The 25,497-nt window shown below is 44.4% G+C and overlaps 1 protein-coding gene across 3 annotated transcripts in view; it reads right to left on the reverse strand.

The window, feature by feature from the left end:
- Window positions 1-4,467: 4,467 nt before the first annotated feature.
- TAMM41 (TAM41 mitochondrial translocator assembly and maintenance homolog) overlaps window positions 4,468-25,497 on the reverse strand; it is a 40,103-nt gene continuing 19,073 nt past the window's right edge. For all 3 annotated transcript variants that reach the window (XM_073574248.1, XM_073574246.1, XM_073574247.1), the window contains 3 exons: window positions 25,250-25,415; window positions 20,686-20,748; window positions 4,468-4,623 (listed from right to left, as the gene is read on the reverse strand). In XM_073574248.1, the coding sequence (XP_073430349.1) occupies window positions 4,556-4,623; window positions 20,686-20,748; window positions 25,250-25,415 (297 nt within the window). In that variant the 3' untranslated portion in view covers window positions 4,468-4,555. The remainder of the gene's footprint in view (window positions 4,624-20,685; window positions 20,749-25,249; window positions 25,416-25,497) is intronic.

Genomic DNA, 25,497 nt, shown 5'->3' on the forward strand with positions numbered 1-25,497 from the left:
GTCTTTGAGGCTAAAGATTTATTATTCGTTCCTTTCCTTCCCTCTACACCGCGCCATGACTTGTCCACTTACGCAAGTTGTAACATTAAAGCAAGTCACCGACGGCGAGTCTCTCACCGGCTAAGTAGCATTTTATGGGGATAAAACAAACCAAAAAATACTAACTTTCACGATGACTTAAAGGATTTGGCTACAACATTTTTTTTTCTCATAAAAATAGGCCAGTGGGGGTCGACTGCTCAGGAATACTTATTTATTTGTATTATATGATTGTACACACCAATACTCAGTTTCCCGTCCCAGCACTGCCTCTTCAAGTTTTTGCAGACCGATAGCAGCTGTGGCAACATGACTAGAGCGCACTTGACTCCCTGCACTCAATAGTGATGACCAGACCACTGAGCCTAGTGATTGGCTGCAGTGGTCAGGTGAACCTAGGATGGCTGCGGTTGTTATATTCTACATCTGCACCCCTATAATAAAAAAAATAAAAGAATTAAATCTATAAATTTAAATCCGTCACCTACTGGACCTTTCCTTTTTTTGCTCCGTCTTCTGCCAGTCGTTTGGCTTCTTTCATCATGTCATCACTGCAACCAATCATCCAGTGATTGGCTGCAGACATCACATTCCGCATCAGCCAGAAGACAACTTGTTTCTTCTGGATGGAATGTGAAGGATAGCCCTTTTTTAAAAGGGTATGTTCCAATAGGACAGATACACTGGGGATTTTATTTTTAATCACAGATCTGCTTGAGGAAAATCCACAGCGTATTTCAGTACCAGAAAAGGGAGTAGGTTTCCAAAATTGTATTCAATAAAAACAAATAAAAATAAATAAATGTGCAAATCTGTGCCGCAGAAATTAAATCTGCGTCATGTCAATATATGTTGCGGACTTTCACCCATTGCAATAATGCATAAGATTAAATATGCTGCAAATTGGTAAGAAAACCATTCGATTTGGTGCAGATTTTTGAAGTGCAAATTTATCAAGTTCTGTGTTGACGTAGAGTCAAGGGCTTGTTCACACGCTGCCTTTTTATTCCAAAGTGAGAGATTTCGGAAATCTCATGCACAGTGCGACTTTATTTTTTTCCTTGCGGATTTGAACCAAAGCGTTCATTTCATATCTGCAGCGTGTCAATTCTTTCAACCATTCAATTGAATGAGAAAAAAAAAAAAATAACTCAAGGAAAAAAAAAATGAATCAAAAACACGTATTTTAGGCAGTGTTTTTCTTACCAACACTATTGGTTAATGGCGCAGAAAAACCTGCTGCAAATCCTCAATGTGCGCACATAAGCTTAGAAGACTTGTCACTAGAACAGAACACCCCATACATACAGGCACCAAGAAGAGTGCAGAAGTGCGAGAGTAGAATGGGGGGGAAAGAAGCGCCTGAGAAGTTCCAAGATGCAGAATGATTTTCAATCTTTTCTCATTTTTCGATTTTTTTTTTTTATTTACGTAAGGTAATTGTATAAGCGGTGTTCACTATATTTCTGTAGTTATTTTCATACATATTAAGGTTAAAGACATTTACTTGGGGGTACAGATTGTGTTGACAAGGGTGCGGCGTTTTGCCTTAATGATTAGCGGACAAGTAAATAAAATAGCCCTAAATTGTGATGTCTGCTCTTGCTCGGTGAGGGGCATGTAATGATCAAATGAAATGGTGCAAGCATGGCCACTTCTACATTAGGGACACAGAACCCCCATTCTTGTAATTGGTTGGGGGTCCCAGGTGTATGACACCCAGAGAGCAAACATTTATCAGCAATAACAGTCAGTCTTAAGGTACTAAGAGTCAGTGATAAGCGGTCAGAGGAGCGCTTAGGAAGCAACCCAGGGGCAGACAAATGTCAGGTCAGGTCTTCTTTCGCCAGGTCAAGGGCTGCGCAATGGGGACGAGATTCGCCCCCAGTTATGCAAATCTCTTCATGGGGGCATTTGAATCTCTCTTCATCGCGCAGTCCGACCTGGCAATGGGCAAAATAGCCTTTTATAGACACTTAATAGATGATCTGTTCATCATCTGGACTGGCAGAGAGGAGGAAGCACTTGAATTCAGCCGCAATCTAAATTTGAATGCCTGGGGCCTCCGCTTCACAGCTAATACCTCCACTACGTCCATCCAATTCCTGGACCTGTTGGTACATGTTGATAAATTGGGATGGTTTTTCACCACCACACATTTTAAAGAAGTAGATGTGAACAGCTACCTTAGTTTCAGCAGTGGTCATCTACACAAGTGGATTCAGAACATTCCATACGGGCAATACTGGCGTATACGGAAAAAATTGTACAGAGGATACTGACTTCATTGAGGAGGCAAAAGTTCTGAAACAGCGGTTTCAGCAGAAAGGGAAGCCTAAAAAAATTGGTCCAGGATGCATTCCTGAGAGCCAAAACTTTCACACAGAAAGACTGTATAAGCAAGATTATGAGTAAAACCGCTTGTTCCTTCTGGTACGGATCTAGGTAGACGGAGTTTCGTTACCACTTTCAACCAATCCTATGGGTTGATTAAGAAGCTCCTTACCAAGTACTGGTTCATCCTGAAAGGGGACCCAGTTTTGACCAAGCATATTCCCCCCCCCCCCCCCCGACCTAGAACGGTATTCCGCAGAAACCGCACGTTACGGAACCTTGTTGCACCAAACACCACCTTGAGTTCAGGCTCCCTTTCCTCTCTCCCAATTTCTCTGAACCCTGGTTGCTATGCATGTAGAGCCCCCAAATGTCTTTGCTGCACCTCCATTTTAAATGGGGTACATGAATTAAATCCAACACTACAGGTACCTCATATAAAATTAATTTTCATGTTAACTGTCAATCTATTTCTGTGGTATACTTGATTGAATGTGGTTGCGGCCTACAGTACGTAGGTCGAACCATACAAACGATGCATGCTAGATTGAACAAGCATCAACAGAATATCCGAAATGGCTTTCTCCTGCACAGCCTTTCCAAACATTTTTTAACTGTGCATCAAAAAAATCCAAAAACTTTGAAACTAACGATTATTGACCATATACCTGATACCGTGGCTGATCGCTTCAACAGTTTAATCAATAGAGAAAGCTTTTGGATATTCAAGCTTGGCACACTTGCCCCTGAAGGCCTGAATTTAACTATAAAGTGACCAGATAACTTTATTTGCCTTTTTAGCATCAGTGCGTTTTACCTAGATGCTATTGTTTACATGCTTTTATTATTAATATGGGTTCTCGCTTTTTTTTATTGGTCTTTTGTTTTATTGTTAATAATTTTATTCATTTTTATCTATATTATTTTATTGCTCCTTTTAGCACATTTTATACATTTAAAACTTGTTTACCTAATGCTGTTTTATCTCATGTAAGTTGTTTTTATCTCTTTTTTTTATAATATATGATGTCATCTTGTCGTAACATGTGACTATCATAACGTGACTATTTTGACTGTTGTGATTGGCTGCCTCCCATTTAAATACCCCATCCCCTATGTCATTAATAAACTTCCACCTGATGAAGACGGATTCTCCGTCGAAACGCGTTGTGGTTTAACCCCATCTCTTGTCTGAGTCTCTTTCCTGCGCTCCTAAGACCGTTTCCATTTTCTCCTAGTCTTAAGGTATTGTCACACTTAGCGATATGACGCGGTCAGGATCGCTGGTGCATCTCTAAGTGGTGGCTAGTGAGCTGTCACACAGGCAGATCTCACCAGCGACATCGCAGGGGATGGGGGTCTCTACTTACCTGTCACACTAGGCGATCCTGCGTCCTCCCGCCCGGCTCCACGCTCGTCGCTCATCTCTCCACAGGAAGCGGATGACGAGAAACAGTCCTGGATATTCTCGCGCGATCAGCGATAACCAGCGGGGGAGCGGGTCGTAGGTAAGTATCACACACAGCGATATCGCTAGCAATATCACGTCACAAGTTATAGCGATATCGCTTAGTGTGACAGTACCTTTAGATCAACCTTTAACTAGCAGGTCACATTTTCCTAACCAATTAATGTCCAGAAGCGACAAGCTCCACCTCTGAAGGTTGTGTATGTAGCCATATAAGAGGTAGAAACTATGAAAACGTTCTTATGCTCACTTGTATAGCGCCATCATATTCCTTATCACTGTGGAATATAGATTCCCTATCAGTATGTCTTTGGAGTGTCGAGGAAGCTGAAGAACCCAGAGGAAACCCACGCAAACATGGGGAGAACACACAAACTCCTTGCAGATGTCGTCCTTGATGGGATTTGAACCCAGGACCCCAGTGCTGCAAAGCAACAGTGCTAACCACTGAGCCATCGTTCTCTGCTCGATCACCCAGGGCTCCTAGGCCTACGGTCCCGGGTGCGCATAGAAAATAAAAAATATTTTGGCTGTGAGCGTTTATAGGGTCTAATCTGGTAACCGGACACAAAGCACCATAGTAAAAAAACTGTATCTGAATGTGATAAATAAAAATCGGCATCAGGTTCCATAGTTTTTTTTTTTCTTATTATTTAATAGATATAAAGCCAAAATATATAAATAATGAAATACTTATAGCAACAAATAATAATATTAGTGGCGCAGACTCCGCATCATTTTGTAGAGCTTCTTTGCACTATAGGAAACGGTTTTCTTTACTCCTGAAAGCGGGGAAAAAAAAAAAAAAAAGAATTAACGGAAACTGTTCATAATGACTGTAATCTATTCAGAATAAGAACATACAACGACAATATTAGCAGGCTTACGGGAAAGCAGAGCAAAATAATTCGTTGGACCCATGCCCGGAGGTCATGTTGGATCAGAACCTCATCTTCTTGGTCTGAGGCAACACCACTGTTGCGGCACAAGACGTTGCGCCAGGACTACTAATCAGAAGAGGCGCTGGGGACGCCAGCAGGTAGGAAAAGGTTTCCCAGGGCTCTGGTCCATCTGCCACGGACTACCGGTGTGCCTACTGGTCCAGGGTCCTGGGAATGTTTTTGTGCAACTTTAATTTCCGGATCTTAAAATGATTTGGCAATACAAGATCCCGTTACCACTGTAGGATACAACTGTCATGTATTACACCTTATTACAGGGTGGTCTCGGTGTCGACAATTCCTTATTTGTCAGACGGTTCCCCAAGAATTAAAATGTTTTATGGTTTGTATAGCTTCTCAATAGTGTTCAATTTTCCAAAAGAATCATTACCCAATTCCTACAAAAACCAGTTGAGTGTCTGTGTAATAGACAGATGTTTTGGGATGTCCAAGACAAGAGACACTTTTTGCAACTGCTCTTTACCCTGGCTAATAGAAGGTCTTGAATGGTGGACTCTGCTCATTCAAGTCTATGGGTCTGTGAAAAAACTGAACCGCACTCGAATGACATCCGAGTGGGGTCTGATTTTCACAGAATGGAGAATTATTTTTTTTTTTATTCTCCACATCCAACAAAAACAGATCCCACTCTGACCAGTGTCGAATTAGCATAAATCGGACAATTTTTCTCGGATGGAGCAACAACAGTTGTGTGACCATAGCCTAAAAAATAAATGACTCCGCCATTAACTGTATGTGCGAAAGAATTTTAATTCAAGCGAGTCCGCTCCAAATCCTGGAAGAAAAAGTGCTAAACACTCAAAAGAATGAACATAAGCATTTTTGCGCACATACAGCTTGTTCACACGTTCAGGCTTTTGAAAGACTCAGGTTTGACCTGACCATGCTTCAGGCATTTTCCGCTCTATGGACACTCTGCATTTTATAATGCAAATCAATGAGTCGTTTTTGCTTAAAAAAAAAAAAAAAAAAAAAAAGCCAGCGGTTTCTTCATTATTTGTTGAAGTTAAAAAAAAAAAAAAAAAAAAGTCCAGAAAATGCTAGTAAAAAATATGCTAGATAGATGCTCAAAGAAGAAAAAAAAAAACAAAAAAAAACACACCAGCAGCCAAAAACATTGAAAAAGCACTAAGGAAATGGATTAAAGAAAAAAATAAAACAAAAACCACCAAGGTTTCCACTTGAAAATCTCATTGGGTTCACCCGTCAGGAAAAGATATTCTTATGCCACGTTGAGTATTTGGTCAGTATTTGACAGCCAAAAATCAAGAGTGGTGACGGGTTTATATTATACTTTTCCTCTTTTTTGTTCCACTCCTGGTTTTGGCTTACAAATACTGAATGTGTGCGCATGGCCTTACGGTCCCCATACACATTTGATAAAAAGTTAAAGCAACCCACTAATTTTGGTAGGATGGGCAAACTTGACTCCCACGTGAGGATGACTCGCCACGGCAGATAATGTTGGGGAAGAGAAGGATCGGACAGTTTACACTTCTGCCAGAGCCAAGAGTTCCTATGTGTGGGGGGGGTGATAAGTGGGAAGGAATCAGCAATCTAATCTGTATGGCCGTAGGGTGTGATCGCACATTGCAAATGGAGTCCAGACAAAATTTATTATCCTTTTTATGCAAGTACTAAATAAAGATATTCTGATTAACAACGACAGCAACAAAACAAAGATTTGGCCAAATGGTCGTAAAAGTATCTCTTTGTCCATTGCCAATCGGCACAGATCAGTCACAGTCTGGAGATGTCCTGGGGCATGTTTAATGACTTCATCACAGACTATTCGCAGCAGACAGAAGACTCGCACCATTGTCTTCGCTTCTGAACTAAATTGTGTCTGAAAACTCAACTGGCATTTACCCAAAGTCCAGACAGAGCAAAACATCTCACTCCTCTAAACACTAATGATGCAACTTTTTTTTGTTGTTGTTATTTTGTATTTGTCCTCCATCAATTACACCTCAACAATAAAAATGTGGGTAATTGGCAAAAAAAATAAATAAATACATTTTTCAGCCGAATTATTTTTGACCCTACACATTACAGATTAGCTACAATGGAAATCTGCAAGAAAAATACTAGGCTGAAAGGGAGTCAGGATAGGGCACCCCTAGCCAAAATTACTGTGATTGCAAACAGATAAGCAAGGTGAAGATGAAATGATCTCTAGAACACTGAAAGTTAAAGATTACACATTGCCTTTGTATTTTAGGCACACAAAAAAGATAGATAGATAGATAGATAGATAAAATTGAAATAGAATACATGAAAAAGGTTACTTCGGGTGCCAGGTCTCCCACACTTGGAATTCCCTTCCTTGCAATGTAATATAAAATATATATCAAGCTTGAGAAAGGCTCGCAGTAGCCAAAATGTTGCCACGCCACCTGGGCTATTGAAGTCCTTTATTGTACTTTAACCCCTTCACGACCCAGCCTATTTTGACCTTAATGACCTGGCCATTTTTTGCAATTCTGACTAGTGTCCCTTTATGAGGCAATAACTCAGGAGCGCTTCAACGCATCCTAGCGATTCCAAGATTGTTTTTTGGTAACATATTGGGCTTCATGCTAGTGGTAAAATTTAGGTCGATATTTTTTGTGGAAAAAAAAAAATATCGGAAGTTTGGAGAAAATTTTGCAATTTTCAAATTTTGAATTTTTATTCTGTTAAACGAGAGATTTATGTGACACAAAATAGTTAATAACATTTCCCACATGTCTACTTTACATCAGCACAATTTTGGAAACAACATTTTTTTTTGTTAGGAAGTTATAAGGGTTAAAAGTTGACCAGCGACTTCTCACTTTTACAACAAAATTTACAAAACCATTTTATTTAGGGACCACATCACATTTGAAGTCACTTTGAGGGGTCTATATGGCAGAAAATACCCAAAAGTGACACCATTCTAAAAACTGCACCCCTCAAGCTACTCAAAACTACATTCAAGATTATTAACCCTTCAGGTGCTTCACAGGAACTAAAGCAACGTGGAAGGAAAAAATGGACATTTTAATTTTCCCAACAAAAATTTTCTTTTAGCATCAATTTTTTTCCATTTTCACATGGGCAACAGGATAAAATGGATCCTAAAATTTGTTGTGCAATTTCTCCTGAGCACACCAATACCTCATATGTGGTCATAAATCACTGTTTGGGTGCACGGCAGGGCCCGGAAGGGAAGGAGCGCCATTTGACTTTTTGAATGGAAAATTAGCTCCAATCGCTAGCGGACACCATGTCGCGTTTGGAAAGCCCCTGTGTGCCTAAACATTGGAGCTCCCCAAAAGTGACCCCATTTTGGAAACTAGACCCCCCCAAGGAACTTATCTAGATGTATGGTGAGCATTTTGAACCCTCAAGTGCTTAACAGAAGTTTATAACGCAGAGCCGTGAAAATAATAAAAAAAAATTTCCTCAAAAAATGGTATTTTAGCCCAAAATTTTTTATTCTCACAAGGGTAACAGGAGTAACTAGACCCCAAAAGTTGTTGTCCAGTTTGTGCCGAGTACGCTGGTACCCCATATATGGTGGGGAACCACTGTTTGGGCACACGTCTGGGCTCGGAAGGGAGGGAGCACTGCATGACTTTTTGAAAGCAAAATTGGCTGGAATCAATGGTGGCACCATGTCGCATTTGGAGACCCCCTGATGTGCCTAACCAGTGGAAACCCCTCAATTCTAACTCCAACTCTAACCCCAACACACCCCTAACCTTAACCCTAAACCCAACCGTAATTCCAACCCTAACCGAAAAATAAATATATCTTCTTTATTTCATTATATTTCCCTACCTATGAGGGTGATAAAGGGGGGGGGGTTTATTTAGTATTTTTTTTATTTTGATCACTGTGATAGGGTCTATCACAGTGATCAAAATGAATGAATCTGCTGGGTGTCGACTGTGCATGCGCCCGCCATTTTAGAAGATGACGGCGCACATGAGGGAAGACGGAGGAACACCGGGAGGGACACCGGGACTCGGGAGGTACCGTGGGGAACCGGAAGGCGGGGGAGCGGAGGGGAGAAGAGGGGAGGGGAGCAAATACTGATGGCGTCAGCAGATCGCTCCGTCAGTCGTGGGGGGGGGGGGGGGTGGCGGCAGCAGTTCGCGGTCTCCAGCCATGTCTGATTATATTGCAGCATCGGCCATGGCTGGATTGTAATAATTCACCAAGTTTCATTGGTGAAATATTACAATTGCTCTGATTGGCTGTTGAAAGTGAAACAGCCAATCAGAGTGATTGTAGCCATGGGGGGGGGGGGGGCGCAAAGCTATCCCCCCGGGGTGAAGTACAAGTCCTCCTGTACCTGTGGGTCGGGTGACCTATCAGTGGCCCCGGTCACCCGACCCGCAGGAACGCGAGTCCCCCATGACACATATGCTGCATCACAGGTCAGAATGGCACAGGTTTTCATGACGCATACGCTGTGTCACAGGTCGGGAAGGGGTTAACAAGTATTGGAGTGCTGCCTCTTTATTCCAATTTAGATAGATAATAGATTAATATATATATATATATATATATATATATTAACTTTTGGTCTGTACTGATTATATATATATCACACACACACACACAGATATATACATACTCAAGTAAAAGCTGACCCGAGTATAAGCAGAGGCCCCTAATTTTGGTACAAAAAAAACTGGGAAAACTTATTGACTCGAGTAAAAGCCGAGGGTGGGAAATGCGCAGCTACTGGTAAATTTCAAAAATAACAATGGATACTAATAAAAGTAAAAAGGTGGCCCCATATTAATATATGCCCCATATAAAGCTGCAGAAAGGTTAATAGCGGCCCCATAAGATGCTCCATATTAATATATGCCCCATGTAATGCTGCACAAAGGTTAATGTTGGCCCCATAACATGCTCCATATTAATATATGCCCCATATAATAATGCTGCTGCAGCGATAAAAAAAAAAAAAAAAAAAAAAAAAAAATTTACTTTCTCACCTCTTGTCGCTGCCCCTCTGCGTCGCCGGCTCTCTGCAGTGACTGTTCAGGCAGAGGGAGCGTACTAAACACGTCATCGTGCCCTCTGACCCGAACGTCACAGCCAGAGGATCCGGGAGGCTGAGCGCAGCGGTGGAACGGGACAGGTGAATATGGCATGGTTCACCCTCCCCAGTGCTACTCACCCTCCTGGCATCTACATATCAGGCTCTGCTACATCTCAGTCCCGCTGTCTGCATCTCTCTTCCTGTTGTCTTCCTGTGCGGTCACATGGTACCGCTCATTAAAGTAATGAATATGCTTCTGACAGGTATGTCCATCCACCCAGCTCTCCTGCTCTCCTGCTGTCTGTCTATGAAGGACACACAGTGCGTCACCCAGCTTTGCACATAGACTTGCCTCTGCACCTAGCATTCACATGGTATGCCTTTCAGCTAACCCCAGCGTTATTTATGACCTTGTTTACTCTGGCTTGATCATATACATCTGGTCCACTCTTAATTGTCTGGCCAAGATGAGCAGAGACCACTCCTCTCTGCTTCACACCTGACTGCACTTAGTTGTACATATATTGCAGAGTACAAGTCTGCATAGACTTCAGTCTGCATTGTGATTGCTATAAGTGTGTGCTAGAAGTGTGAAGATTAATTTAAGAATTAAAACCAGAAGGATGTATACAGACTGTGCCCTGCTACCTGCCACCATCGCACTCTAACAAGCATCTCTATTCTTCTGACAGGTATGTCCATCCACCCAGCTCTCCTGCTCTCCTGCTGTCTGTCTATGAAGGACACACAGTGCGTCACCCAGCTTTGCACATAGACTTGCCTCTGCACCTAGCATTCACATGGTATGTCCATCCACCCAGCTCTCCTGCTGTCTGTCTATGAAGGACACACAGTGCGTCACCCAGCTTTGCACATAGACTTGCCTCTGCACCTAGCATTCACATGGTATGCCTTTCAGCTAACCCCAGCTTACCCCAGTGTTATTTATGACCTTGTTTACTCTGGCTTGATCATATACATCTGGTCCACTCTTAATTGTCTGGCCAAGATGAGCAGAGACCACTCCTCTCTGCTTCACACCTGACTGCACTTAGTTGTACATATATTGCAGAGTACAAGTCTGCATAGACTTCAGTCTGCATTGTGATTGCTATAAGTGTGTGCTAGAAGTGTGAAGATTAATTTAAGAATTAAAACCAGAAGGATGTATACAGACTGTGCCCTGCTACCTGCCACCATCGCACTCTAACAAGCATCTCTATTCTTCTGACAGGTATGTCCATCCACCCAGCTCTCCTGCTCTCCTGCTGTCTGTCTATGAAGGACACACAGTGCGTCACCCAGCTTTGCACATAGACTTGCCTCTGCACCTAGCATTCACATGGTATGCCTTTCAGCTAACCCCAGCTTACCCCAGTGTTATTTATGACCTTGTTTACTCTGGCTTGATCATATACATCTGGTCCACTCTTAATTGTCTGGCCAAGATGAGCAGAGACCACTCCTCTCTGCTTCACACCTGACTGCACTTAGTTGTACATATATTGCAGAGTACAAGTCTGCATAGACTTCAGTCTGCATTGTGATTGCTATAAGTGTGTGCTAGAAGTGTGAAGATTAATTTAAGAATTAAAACCAGAAGGATGTATACAGACTGTGCCCTGCTACCTGCCACCATCGCACTCTAACAAGCATCTCTATTCTTCTGACAGGTATGTCCATCCACCCAGCTCTCCTGCTGTCTGTCTATGAAGGACACACAGTGCGTCACCCAGCTTTGCACATAGACTTGCCTCTGCACCTAGCATTCACATGGTATGCCTTTCAGCTAACCCCAGCTTACCCCAGTGTTATTTATGACCTTGTTTACTCTGGCTTGATCATATACATCTGGTCCACTCTTAATTGTCTGGCCAATATGAGCAGAGACCACTCCTCTCTGCTTCACACCTGACTGCACTTAGTTGTACATATATTGCAGAGTACAAGTCTGCATAGACTTCAGTCTGCATTGTGATTGCTATAAGTGTGTGCTAGAAGTGTGAAGATTAATTTAAGAATTAAAACCAGAATTGGAACTGAAGGTAACTGAAGGTAACTGGACACAGTCACTGTAAACAATGTTTCTGTTTGTTTTCACTTTCACCCCAATAATCCTTCACTTTCTGCTAATTCCCCTAATCCCTACTCCTAGTAAGGAACTGTTCATCTCTTCTTCAATCCTCCCCATCCACCTCACCTCCGCCTCAAAACTGTTCCTTAACAGACAATCCTCTGTCTCCAAACACAGACAGCCCCCTCATGCCCTCTCCTGCTCCCACCTGCTAACACTTTCTCTGCTCCTTCTCACTGCTGGTGATATCTCTCCAAATCCTGGTCCTCCTCACCACATTCCCACAGTCATTTCTACCTCCCATCCACGCTCTATCACAACCTTCCGTAACCTCTCCAACCTTATACCCATTCACCCAGCCCCCGCTTCCCCAGTCCCACTAACAGGAGCTCTGTGGAACGCTCGCTCTGTCTGCAACAAGCTTTCCTACATCCATGATCTTTTTGTTACTACCAAACTCTCCTTCCTCGCCATCACCGAAACCTGGCTCACCCCTTCTGACACAGCCTCTCCTGCTGCACTTTCGTATGGCGGCTTCCACCTTTCTCACACCCCCTGCCCCAGCAGCAAATATGGTGGAGGAGTTGGTTTTCTCCTGTCAGATACCTGCTCCTTCACCCCAATCCCACTGCCACCCTCTGTTACCCTCCCTTCCTTTGAGGTGCACTCTGTGCGCATCTACTCCCCCTCCAACCTCCAACTGGCTGTCATCTACCGCCCCCCAGGGCCAGCCACCACCTTCTTTGACCACTTCACCACCTGGTTACTTCATTTCCTTTCCGCGGACATCCCTACTATCATCATGGGCGACTTCAACATCCCCATTGACACTTCCCTCTCAGCTGCCACTAAACTTCTATCTCTCACTTCCTCCTTCGGCCTCACTCAATGGTCTTCTACAGCCACCCACAAAGATGGCCACACACTGGACCTCATCTTCACCCGCCTCTGCTCCCTATCTAACCTCTCTAACTCACCTCTTCCTCTCTCTGACCACAACCTGCTCACATTCTCTTCCCTCTTCACTCCATGTCTACAATCCCCACCCCACAAACTTTCACACCCTCGCAGGAATCTTAAACACCTTGACCTACACTCATTCTCCGAATCCCTCCTCCCTCTTACAGATATAAGTTCCTTACACAATGCGGATGACGCTGCCGCTCTATATAACACCACAATAGCTGTAGCTTTGGAATCCGCTGCCCCACTTACACATACCAAAACTCGCAAAATCAACAGACAGCCCTGGCACACCAGCCTGACCAAAGAGCTGAGGCGAGCTTCCAGGGCTGCTGAGCGCAGATGGAAAAGATCCCACTCCAACGAGCATTTCATCGCATTCAAACAGTCCCTCACTACTTTCAAGACCACACTCGCCACAGCTAAACAAACCTACTTCTCATCTCTCATATCCTCCCTGTCTCACAACCCTAAACAGTTATTCAACACCTTCAATTCTCTCCTCCGCCCCCCAGCACCTCCTCCCTCCCCACTCATCTCAGCTGAAGACTTTGCCTCATTTTTCAAGCAGAAAATTGATAACATCAGGGACAGTTTTGGTCAACAACCCCCAGAGCCCTTCCTCCCGACTTCCTAGCCCTCCACCTTCAAAACCAACTTCTCCACCATTACAGAAGATCGACTCTCCACTCTACTCTCAAGATCACATCTCACCACCTGTGCACTCGACCCGATCCCATCCCACTTCATCCCAAACCTCACCACAGTCTTCATCCCAACCCTAACCCATCTCTTCAACCTATCACTAACAACTGGTGTTTTCCCCTCAAGCTTTAAACATGCCTCCATCACACCTATCCTCAAAAAGCCCTCTCTTGACCCATCCTCTGTATCTAGCTATCGCCCTATATCACTTCTCCCATACGCCTCCAAGCTACTGGAACAACACGTCTACCTTGAACTGTCCTCCCATCTCTCTTCTTGCTCCCTCTTCGACCGCTTACAATCTGGCTTCCGGTCACACCACTCCACTGAAACTGCCCTTACTAAGGTCACCAATGACCTCTTAACTGCCAAGAGCAAGCGACACTACTCTGTCCTCCTCCTCCTGGACCTGTCGGCTGCCTTTGACACAGTGGACCATTCCCTATTATTACAGACCCTCTCATCCCTCGGCATCACAGACTTGGCCCTCTCCTGGATCTCATCATACCTAACAGACCGGACATTCAGCGTCTCCCACTCACACACCACCTCCTCACCTCGCCCCCTATCTGTCGGAGTCCCACAAGGTTCAGTCCTAGGGCCCCTGCTGTTCTCTATTTACACCTTTGGCCTGGGACAGCTCATAGAATCTCATGGCTTTCAGTATCATCTTTATGCTGATGACACACAGATCTACATCTCTGGACCAGATATCACCTCCCTACTAACCAGAATCCCTCAATGTCTGTCCACTATTTCATCCTTCTTCTCCACTAGATATCTGAAACTCAACATGGACAAAACAGAATTCATCATCTTTCCCCCATCTCACGTGACCCCCCCATCAATTACAGTAAATGACTGCCCACTCTCCCCAGTCCCACAAGCTCGCTGCCTCGGAGTAATCCTTGATGCTGATCTCTCCTTCAAACCACATATCCAAGCCCTTTCCACTTCCTGCCGACTTCAACTCAAAAATATTTCACGCATCCGTTCATTCCTCACCCAAGAATCTGCAAAAACCCTAGTCCATGCCCTCATCATCTCTCGCCTTGACTACTGCAACCTCATGCTCTGCAGCCTCCCCTCAAACACTCTCGCACCCCTCCAATCTATTCTAAACTCTGCTGCCCGACTAATCCACCTGTCCCCCCGCTATTCCCCAGCTTCTCCCCTCTGTCAATCCCTTCACTGGCTCCCAATTGCCCAGAGACTCCATTACAAAACCCTAACCATGACATACAAAGCCATCCACAACTTGTCTCCTCCATACATCTGTGACCTCGTCTCCCGGTACTTTCCTGCACGCAACCTCCGATCCTCACAAGATCTCCTTCTCTACTCCCCTCTTATCTCCTCTTCCCACAATCGCATACAAGATTTCTCTCGCGCATCACCCCTACTCTGGAACTCTCTACCACAACATATCAGACTCTCACCTACCATCGAAACCTTCAAAAAGAGCCTGAAGACCCACCTCTTCCGACAAGCCTATAACCTGCAGTAACCACCGATCGACCAAACCGCTGCACGACCAGCTCTACCCTCGCCTACTGTATTATCACCCATCCCTTGAAGATTGTGAGCCCTCGCGGGCAGGGTCCTCTCTCCTCCTGTACCAGTTATGACTTGTATTGTTTAAGATTATTGTACTTGTTTTTATGTATACCCCCCTCACATGTAAAGCGCCATGGAATAAATGGCGCTATAACAATAAATAATAATAATAATGCTCTCCACCCCTATGGGAGTGAAGATGCGTCCATATTCATTACTTTAATGAGCGGTGTCACATGACCGCACAGGACGAGAGAAGCAGACACTGGGACTGAGATCTAGCAGGCCTGATATGCAGATGCCAGGAGGGGGAGTAACATGTTTCCTGCTCCCCCGCCAGCTTTCTGGTGTATGACTCATGTATAAGCCGAGAGGGTCTTTTTCAGCCCAAAAAAGGGGCTGAAAAATTCGGCTCATACACGATATACGGTATCTATCTATCTATATATTATTTTACTCACTTATATATCGCCATTATTTCCACAGCGCTTTCCGAACATTATTGACATTGTCCCCATTGGGACTCACAACCTAGAATACCTATCAGTATGTCTTTGCAATGTGGGAGGAAACCCATGCAAGCACGGAGAGAACATACAAACTCCTTGCAGATGTTGTCATTGAGATTATATATATTAGATGGAGGCCCGATGCCCCAATTTTCAGTTTTTGAATTTCCACAAAAATTTAAAATAACCAATAAATTTCATTCAACTTTACAACTGTGTCCCACTTGTTGATTCTTCACAAAAAATTTACATTTGGTATCTTTATGTTTGATGCATGATATGTGGGAAAAGATTGAAAAGTTCCAGGGTGTCGAATACTTTCGCAAGGCACTGTATATACAGCTGTTCCCCAACTCTAAGGACTGTTTTTTCCAGCAGGGCAATGCGCCATGCCACACGCTAGGTCAATCAATGTGTGGATGAAGGACCACCACATCAAATCCCTGTCCTGGCCAGCCCAGTCTCCAGACCTGAACCCCATTGAAAACCTCTGGAATGTAAACAAGAGGAAGATGGATAGTCACAAGCCATCAAACAAAGAACTGCTTACATTTTTGTACCAGGAGTGGCATAAGGTCACCCAAAAGCAGTGTGACAGACTGGAAGCATGCCAAGAAGCATGAAAGCTGAGATTAAAAATCATGGTTATTCCACAAAATACTGATTTCTGAACTTTTCCCTGAGTTAAAACATTAGTATTGTTATTTCTAAATGATTATGAACTTGTTTTCTTTGCATTATTTGAGGTCTGCAAGCACGGCATTTTTTTGGTATTTTGACCATTTCTTATTTTTTGAAAATAAATACAAAATTTATTGCTTGGAAATTCGGAGACATGTTGTCAGTAGTTTATAGAATAAAAGAGCAATTTACATTTCACTCAAAAATATAAAGAGAAAAATCAGACAAAATGAAAACTTTGCAGTGGTCCAGAGCTGTGTATATATCGTATTGAAGTCAATGCGCTGTCAATCAACAACTACAGGTGATTTTGCTGCGCAGTTTCTAAATGAAAACCATGCTCCTTGCCGTGGCACATGATCATCCTGCAAACAGCACATGAAAAATGAGCCAGGCATTTTTCCTACAGGGAGGAAGGGTGACTTTAATCCTTGTAAAGGCCCCATCACACTTAGCGATGCACCAGCGATCCCGACCACGATATGACGCGGTCAGGATCGCTGGTGCATCGCTAAGTGGTCGCTAGTGAGCTGCCAAACAGGCAGATCTCACCAGCGATGCAGCAGCGGTCGTTACTTACCTGTCAGACGAGGCGATGAAGACGTCCTCCCGCCCGCGTCCACGCGTCGCTCGTCAGTGCCAGCAGGACGCAGCCGACGAGAAACGGCCCAGGACGTTCTCGCGCGATCAGCGATAACCAGTGGGGGAGCCGGTCGGAGGCAAGTATCACACATGGCGATATCGCTAGCAATATCACTGCTGCGTCACAAACTCGGTGACGCTTTAGCGATCTCGCTTAGTGTGACGGGGCCTTAAGACATGACCATAAAATAAGAAGCACATTGTCCTTCATTTACTATTTCCCGCAGTGGATGATTTTGTGACTCATTACTTTTAGTAGACGGAGACCTTTGTCTGCAGTAAAACGCACAAAAAAATCCACGTAATTAGTAAAGCACATCACTGTTGACGTTTCCAATTTTAGGGGAAGTGTAAAACTTTCCCAAATGTAATAATACTTTTAATGTTCTTAAGGGGTTGGCCGCATTCAGGAAAGCAGACCAGACACTCTGCAAAATAGCAGGTACTCGCCTTCCCTGGGTCCAGTGCAGTCATCTGCTGCTGCGATCTCAGGGTTTTGGCTGCAGCGATTACATCATGTCAGCAGCTTACATCACCGCTGCAGCCAATCAATGATCCCAATGGCTGCGCCGAGATATACAGCACAAGCCACTGAGCTAACAGATTTGATGCAGCGGTGTTACATGTTGAAAAGGCGATGTCAACACTGCAGCCAAAACATAGACCGCCGAAGCCTGCGTTGGACCCCGGGAGGGAGAACACCTGCTGTGTTGCGGTATTATTTTACAGTCCTGAAAGTGGACAACCCCTTTAATGTACGTCTGATCTACTGCACACTACATAGTAATATACAAAGGTATGCAGCGAGTCGGCAGCAAGGATGAACAGAATTGCTTCTCATCAATGTAAAGCCGAGATAGTTTCCCCAAAGCTTCCTCAAGGGTTTAGACTGTCCCTTTGCTGTCCCTTAAGACTTAAGCCTTAAGCAAAATACTGCAGTGCGCAGGCGCCGGGAAAGGTCAGAGAGGCCCAGCGCCTGCGCACTGCAGTACTTTGCTCTGCCCTCAACAGGGAAGATAAGTACATCTACGCAGGAGTGCGATGCCGGGGAACCATGAAGCAAGCAGGAGGGCGGCATCGCAAGAAGATGGTAGGCGCCGGACCCGGACCTGCGACACCCATCGGACAGGGCCGCCCCCGGGTGAGTATAATAAAACTTATTTTTCTTATCTTTCAGGTCGGATCGGGGGCAGATATACAGCATTACAGAATGCTGTAGACAAGCCCTGAAAGGCGATGGCCGCATCTTATAGCGGCCAAAAGTGCTGACAGGTTCCCTTTAAAGATTGTTATAGGAAATACGAGTGTTTTCTAAAAGACACATGCCAGGACCCCCTTATGAAAATGCATCAAGAAAAGGGTTTACGTATTCAGAAAACCCTTCTTTACTGCCTGCAGTTTGTTTTAAAAATGAACAAAACTGTGCTTTATTCATTCTCACCAGGTCCACTGCTAAATCTCCACCGCTGCGTTTTTGTCGGCAGATCTTACATCACATCGAAAGCGCTGCAGCCAATAACTGAGCTTAGCGGCTCGTGTCATTAACTAAGGCAGAGCCGTTGAGCTCAGCTGTCTGAAGCTCTGTCGATGTGACGTCGGCACCGCAGACAATAACAGACACAGGGAGCAGCGGTAATGACTGAGCTGGACCTGGAGAGGGTTAGTAAGGCGCACATTTTAAAAAAAAATTTTTTAAGCAAACTGTAGCTGGTGAAGAGGGATTTTCCAAATCTGGAAAACCCCTCAAAGACGCGTCCAATCCACAGGCAGTCAAAGGCTGGGAATAAGGAGGCAGGTGCCGTCACATTGCTTAGTGTACGAGTTCATTTAGTTAATTAATAAAGTTAATAAGCTATTAACCTGCATATTAACCAGGGGGATGCCTCTTATCAGCCTTACCTGCCGGCCCCCTTCTGAAGCCACAGCTATAGGGAAACAGAAAAAGGGTGACTTTTGTTTCACGCCCCCAAGTTAGGGCTTTTGGGGATTCCGTCTAGAAACTAAGGGTATTTCCTTGAACTTTAGGGAATCAATACAAGAACATTGGGGGTCCGGCTTCTGTAGGGCTAAGTGTAGGATCCACAGAGCTAAGAAGTGGCTCAGCTCCCGTTGCTTGTGATATAGTGGCCATGGGTGGTACTGCAAGCTCTATCATGTAAATGGTGGGAGAGAGCTTGTAGTACCATTTGTGACCACAAAAAAAAAAAAAAAAAAAGTGTGTGGTTGTCTCACTTCCGTTGAGCCAAGGCTCTTTCAATCAGCTGATCGGTGTTGGTGCAGAGTGTCGGACCCTCACCGATCTGATCCCATTAACCTATTCCTGAGCATAGAGTATCACTATCAACTCCTCAAAAATTGCCGTACTTGTACATCCTGATGGAGTATAATGCAACGGAAAGTACATGTATAGCACGGGCACATGAGTTGTGTCTGCCCCATCTGCAGAAAGAGCCGTCTGTAAAATACTGGAGCTAGCTCTGACCCTGGCCGCTTAACCCCCGATGCTTTGGACAACAGCAAACAGCACTGAAGGAGTACGGCAGAGGGAAAGCGCTCCTCAGTCAGCTTATCGCCCCCAACACCACCTGGCTGCAGGGTGCAGATGGGTTATTTTGACAACTATAGAAATTTGGTATCACTGAAATTGTGCTAACCCACACAATAAAGTTAAAGGGGTATTCCAGTCTCCTATCCCAATATGTAGGTGTAATAAAATTAGCAAATACCTCCAATTAAAAATGTAGTATAGTTCTCCTGATAACCTATGTCGCTTACCCCTTGTGCACGGCGTTGCAGTAGCTTAAGTATCCATGGTTACAACCACTGGCAACCATCTGTCACGCTGTGAGTCGTCGTAGCCAGATACCTAAAGGGGTTGTCCACTAGTTTAAATTAACCCCCCAATGTATCCCCCCGGGCCCCTAATGAATTTTGTAAATACCTCATTTTGCCTATACTGCCTGTGAGTGGCGCTATCAGTGGCCGCTCACAGGCAGCACGTGACCCTCGGCTGAAGCCGGCTCTTGCTTCTGCTGACGTCCCGACAAGTGCTGGCAACAGCCGGGGTCCCTCTTCCTCCTTCCGCGCAGGCTGCCAGCCTTGTTTGTTGGGGTTATCCCCCCCCGCATCACACCCGGCATCGACCGCGCGCCCATTCATTGAGAAAGCGCGCGGTGGATGCTGGGTGTGACGTGGGGGGTAACCTCGCCCACAACCCAGCTGCCACCGCGGGGACCCAGCGCCGAGTCACGCCTCACTTGTCGTGACATCAGTGCTGGGTCACGTGCTGCCTGTGAGCGGACACAGATAGCGCCGCTCACAGGCAGTATAGGCAACATGAGGTATTTACAAAATTCATTAGGGGCCCCGGGGGGATACACTGGGGGTTAATTTAAAGTAGTGGACAACTCCTTTAAGCTACTGCAATGCCTGCACATGAGGTAAGCGACAGTGAATCAGAAGAACTATACTGCATTTTTATTTGGAGGTATTTGCTAATATTCTTATTACACCTACTAGATATTGGGATAGGATCTTGGAGATGGGAATACCCCTTTAACGTATTTTGTGCAGCATCTGGATAGTATAAAATGTACACAGACAAAATCAGAATTGCATTTGTTTTTTCTTCATCTCCATAATGAGTTACTAAATTTCCTCTATGATCCTGCTTCAGGTATAGAAGCATTTTGTGACGTGCGGAGGACTGGTTACGGAGCTCTTACCAGCGGTGACTATTCCTTTAGCGCTTTGACTCAAACTAGAAGATTTCACTATGCCAGATATAGCTGTGGAGAGATGGAAAACAGGCGTCACTGCGTCATTCAAGGAACAGTGTGCGATAGTAAAAGGAAGTCATGGTCACAAAACTAGTTACTAATATGCCCTACAAATAAGATTCAGAAAGGGGCACTCCCATCTTTATCATTTATGGCCCAAATTAAGTCTTCATCAGTGGGACCTGGACCGAAGAGGCTCAGACGGGGAGGACTAAGTGCCGGACTGGGCAATTCGGGTTCACTGGACCCCCATTCTCTGGCCTATCTGATGGATAAGCAATAACTTATTGATCGGTGGGCCTCCGACTGCTGGGACTACCATCAATCGGCAGAACGGGGAATTTTCATCCCTGTTACAATGGAGCGCCAGTGCCCATGCCCGACCGCCACTTCCTCCGTTCATTCATCCCTATAGCGCCACGCTTGGCTTGATCCGGCAGCACCATAGGAATAATAATCTTTATGTTTATATAGCGCTAACATATTCCGCAGCGCTTTACAATTTACACACATTATTGTTCCGGCAGCACCATAGGAATAAATGGAGGCAGTCAAGTGTATGAACGTGGTGATGAAAAATACCCTGTTTTGCCAATGGATGCAGGTCCCAATGACCGAACCCCACATTGATCAGTAAGCTATCACCGATCCAGCAGATAGGGGACGCCCTCTTGACATTGGAGAACCCCTTTACTGACTCGGTGCTCATTCCGATTACTTACAATTTGGGTATTACTTATGGACTGTACTGTCAGCTCCAATAACACTGAAGAACATATAGCCGAGGACTAGTTTAGCTTCACACTGTGACCTGTGAGATCGTTCAGCACTCTGAGCTCCTCTTTCTTCGGTCAATATTTCAGGTCGGGAACGTATGGGCCCCCGGCGAAAACAAAGACAGCTCTGAAAGTCTTGTCAAGAGGAAGGGGCTTAGTAGAATGGGCCGATGAAATGAATGCCTCTAGGAAGGAGAAGTAGGCTATCCTATTCTTCTGTCGTACACATGATGAACATATTTAGAACCAGCAGCAGCTATAAAAATGTAAGTGATCTCATACAATGGCGGAATCTGACAATTTTAGGGGAGGCTAAGAATCAGTTGAGGGTTATATTAGTCTGAGATAACAGGACGTGTCCTTTAGAAAGCTTTTCTTGGAAAAGTCAACGCACAAAAAACAAATAAAAAAAAAAAAAAAAAAAAAGGCGCATTGCTCAAAAATGTATATGCAAACCAAGTAATCACTTAGAGCAAAAAAAAATGGTGCTACACTGGTCCGGCGTCCACTTCGATAATTTGTGGCAGCCGGATTATGACAGAGTGAACTTCCTCTACCAGCACTCGAATGCTGGCGTACTTGACATCATAACCCAGGGTAAGCAGCAGAGATGACAGTACATAGGGCTAAAATGAATATACACTCACTGGCCACTTTATTAGGTACACCATGCTAGTAAGGGGTTGGACCCCCTTTTGCCTTCAGAACTGCCTCAATTCTTCGTGGCAGAGATTCAACAAGGTGCTGGAAGCATTCCTCAGAGATTTTGGACCATATTGACATGATGGCATCACACAGTTGGCGCAGATTTGTCGGCTGCACATCCCTGATGCGAATCTCCCGTTCCACCACATCCCAAAGATGCTCTATTGGATTGAGATCTGGTGACTGAGGAGGCCATTTGAGTACAGTGAACTCATTGTCATGTTCAAGAAACCAATCTGAGATGATTCGAGCTTTAGGACATGGCGCATTATCCTGCTGAAAGTAGCCATCAGATGTTGGGTACATTGTGGTCATAAAGGGATGGACATGGTCAGCAACAATACTCAGGTAGGCTGTGGCGTTGCAACGATGCTCAATTGGTACCAAGGGGCCCAAAGAGTGCCCAGAAAAAATTCCCCACACCATGACACCACCACCACCAGCCTGAACCGTTGATACAAGGCAGGATGGATCCATGCTTTCATGTTGTTTACGCCAAATTCTGACCCTACCATCCGAATGTCGCAGCAGAAATCGAGACTCATCAGACCAGGCAACGTTTTTCCAATCTTCTACTGTCCAATTTCGATGAGCTTGTGCAAATTGTAGCCTCAGTTTCCTGTTCTTAGCTGAGAGGAGTGGTACCCAGTGTGGTCTTCTGCTGCTGTAGCCCATCTGCCTCAAAGTTCGACGCACTGTGCGTTCAGAGATGCTCTTCTGCCTACCTTGGTTGTAACGGGTGGAAATTTGAGTCACTGTTGCCTTTCTATCAGCTCGAACCAGTCTGCCCATTCTCCTCTGACCTCTGGCATCAACATGGCATTTCCGGCCACAGAACTGCCGCTCACTGGATTTTTTTTCTTTTTCGGACCATTCTCTGTAAACCCTAGAGATGGTTGTGCGTGAAAATCCCAGTAGATCAGCAGTTTCTGAAATTCTCAGACCAGCCCTTCTGGCACCAACAATCATGCCACGTTCAAAGGCACTCAAATCACCTTTCTTCCCCATACTGATGCTCGGTTTGAACTGCAGGAGATTGTCTTGACCATGTCTACATGCCTAAATGCACTGAGTTGCCGCCATGTGATTGGCTGATTAGAAATTAAGTCTTAACACACAGTTGGACAGGTGTACCTAATAAAGTGGCCAGTGAGTGTATATAATAGGTCTAAAAAATATTTAAAACCAAAAATATAATGAATATCTGTATGTATAAAATAGTCATAAGCCCAACGCTAATCAGTATAGGATACGCTGATTTTATATTATAATATATATATATATATATATACACACAACGGAAAAAACAGTGCATGAACATCCAAGGTAAATAGAAATATCACAAATCTTCATTAAAGACACAGATAAAAAATGGCATAGTGGCATAACAGGAGTGACACAAAAAACGCACAAAGATGCATAGTATCCCTAAGATGTGTGTACATAATAAGACATATTATGTCTCTGCTTCCGAAATGTGCGTTGGGCTTGTTTCTCTGCGCCAGAGGTCTAGTGTCCTCTCTTAGGTATGAGTACTACATGCTAAATTTAACTTCTTAACCCTTCATTGGGTCGCTGACTGTCTGGGGATTTTACCCTTTATGCTGTAATGACTGGTCGGCTGCCTATTATATATGGATATATGTCTTATTATGTACACACATCTTAGGGATACTATGCATCTTTGTGCGTTTTTTGTGTCACTCCTGTTATGCCACTATGCCATTTTTTATCTGTGTCTTTAATGAAGATTTGTGATATTTCTATTTACCTTGGATGTTCATGCACTGTTTTTTACGTTGTTTCTTTAATCATAACCCAGGGTGCCAGCATCTGAGACATGATCAGGGCAGTGTGAATATTTTTCTGCATCTCTAATTTTAACTTTTTTCATTGGGTGAAAACCTCAGCAAGTCTGTGGCATTACCTGCATTTAACATAAGCGCGTCTCCAAATAAAACATAATATTATATGGATATTGGGTAACCTGAGAAATCATGTAAAATCGCTCCTGTATTGTAGAAAACATTACATAATTAATAGTGATGAGAGCATGTGATGGGATAAGGTGTTATCTGAGCATGCTCGGGTGCTAACCGTGTGTCTTCGACGTGCTCGAAAAACAAGTTCACGTCCTCGCGGCTGTATCCATCATGGCTGTTACACAGCCAGAACACATAAAGGGGACTGCCTAACAAACAGGTGTGTTGTGGCTGTCCAACAGCTGTGAGACATGCAGCCGCAGGGAATCGAACATATTATTCGAGCACACCGAAGACACTTGGTGAGCACCAGAGCATGCTCAGATAACACGTTTCCACTTAGAGGGAAATTCCAAAAAAAAAAAAAAAAAAAAAAGTGGAGTTCCCCGAGCAATTATTCATCATCCTAGTGAGTAATTATTACTTTGCTCAGATTTGCCGGGAATATGTTTAATATGCAGATCTGCACGTTTCCTCCATATTTCCTGCACGCACGAGCAGTAAGTGACTGACTAATGTTTTTCAGATTCGTAGCTACACGTCACAAACAAACTACAAACAGGAGTTAAAGGAGTCTACCTGAACAACCCCTTAGTAAATACTATATTCTCAGGTGTAAAATGAAAAGGCACCGTTTTAGCGGCGTTAAAACTCCTGGTGCTCGCTTCATACTGTTGTGCCATTTGAGCGCTGCTGCCAATCAGTGACGATCAATGGCCTGTAGTTCACACTTGGACATCAGAGTTTTGTCAAAAGGAAGTGTAAACGACACAGACCATACGTGGACGCTGATTGGCTGCAGCACTCACTTGATATTACAATGTCATGCTAGCACCCATGCCAACATAGCTGAAATGGAGCTGATGCGATAGGTGTGTACCGGGTTGTTTTTATTTTCCACTAGGGAACAAAGCATTTAAAAAGGGGCTGAGTGGTGGACGACCCCTTTAAGAAGTCAATCAGTACAGAAGCAGGGTACCGTTGAGGGAAGTGTGCATACAGCCCATTAGTGGCAGAGCAGCAGGATCGTCACTAAGAAGTGCTTACCTTGCTGTACCACATTCCCACAGTCCGGGTCCTGAGCTACTTGCAGTAATACCTCTTCCACATCTCTATTTCTTCCTGGCTGGTCCATAAGAGCCGTTATATTCTGCTGTAAATGCTTTGGCAAGCTCATCAGCTGAAGAAACTGACCATCTGGGCTCTTATCCACCTACAGAGAAAAGGAGAGGATTGTACGATGCACTGAAAATTGGATTTTCAATGGCGTTTCTAAAAAAGTGAGAAGTGTATAT

Source organism: Dendrobates tinctorius, unplaced genomic scaffold (assembly GCF_039654945.1).
Source record: "Dendrobates tinctorius isolate UK_male_01 unplaced genomic scaffold, ASM3965494v1 ptg000038l, whole genome shotgun sequence".
Classification (NCBI taxonomy): Eukaryota; Metazoa; Chordata; class Amphibia; order Anura; family Dendrobatidae; genus Dendrobates; species Dendrobates tinctorius.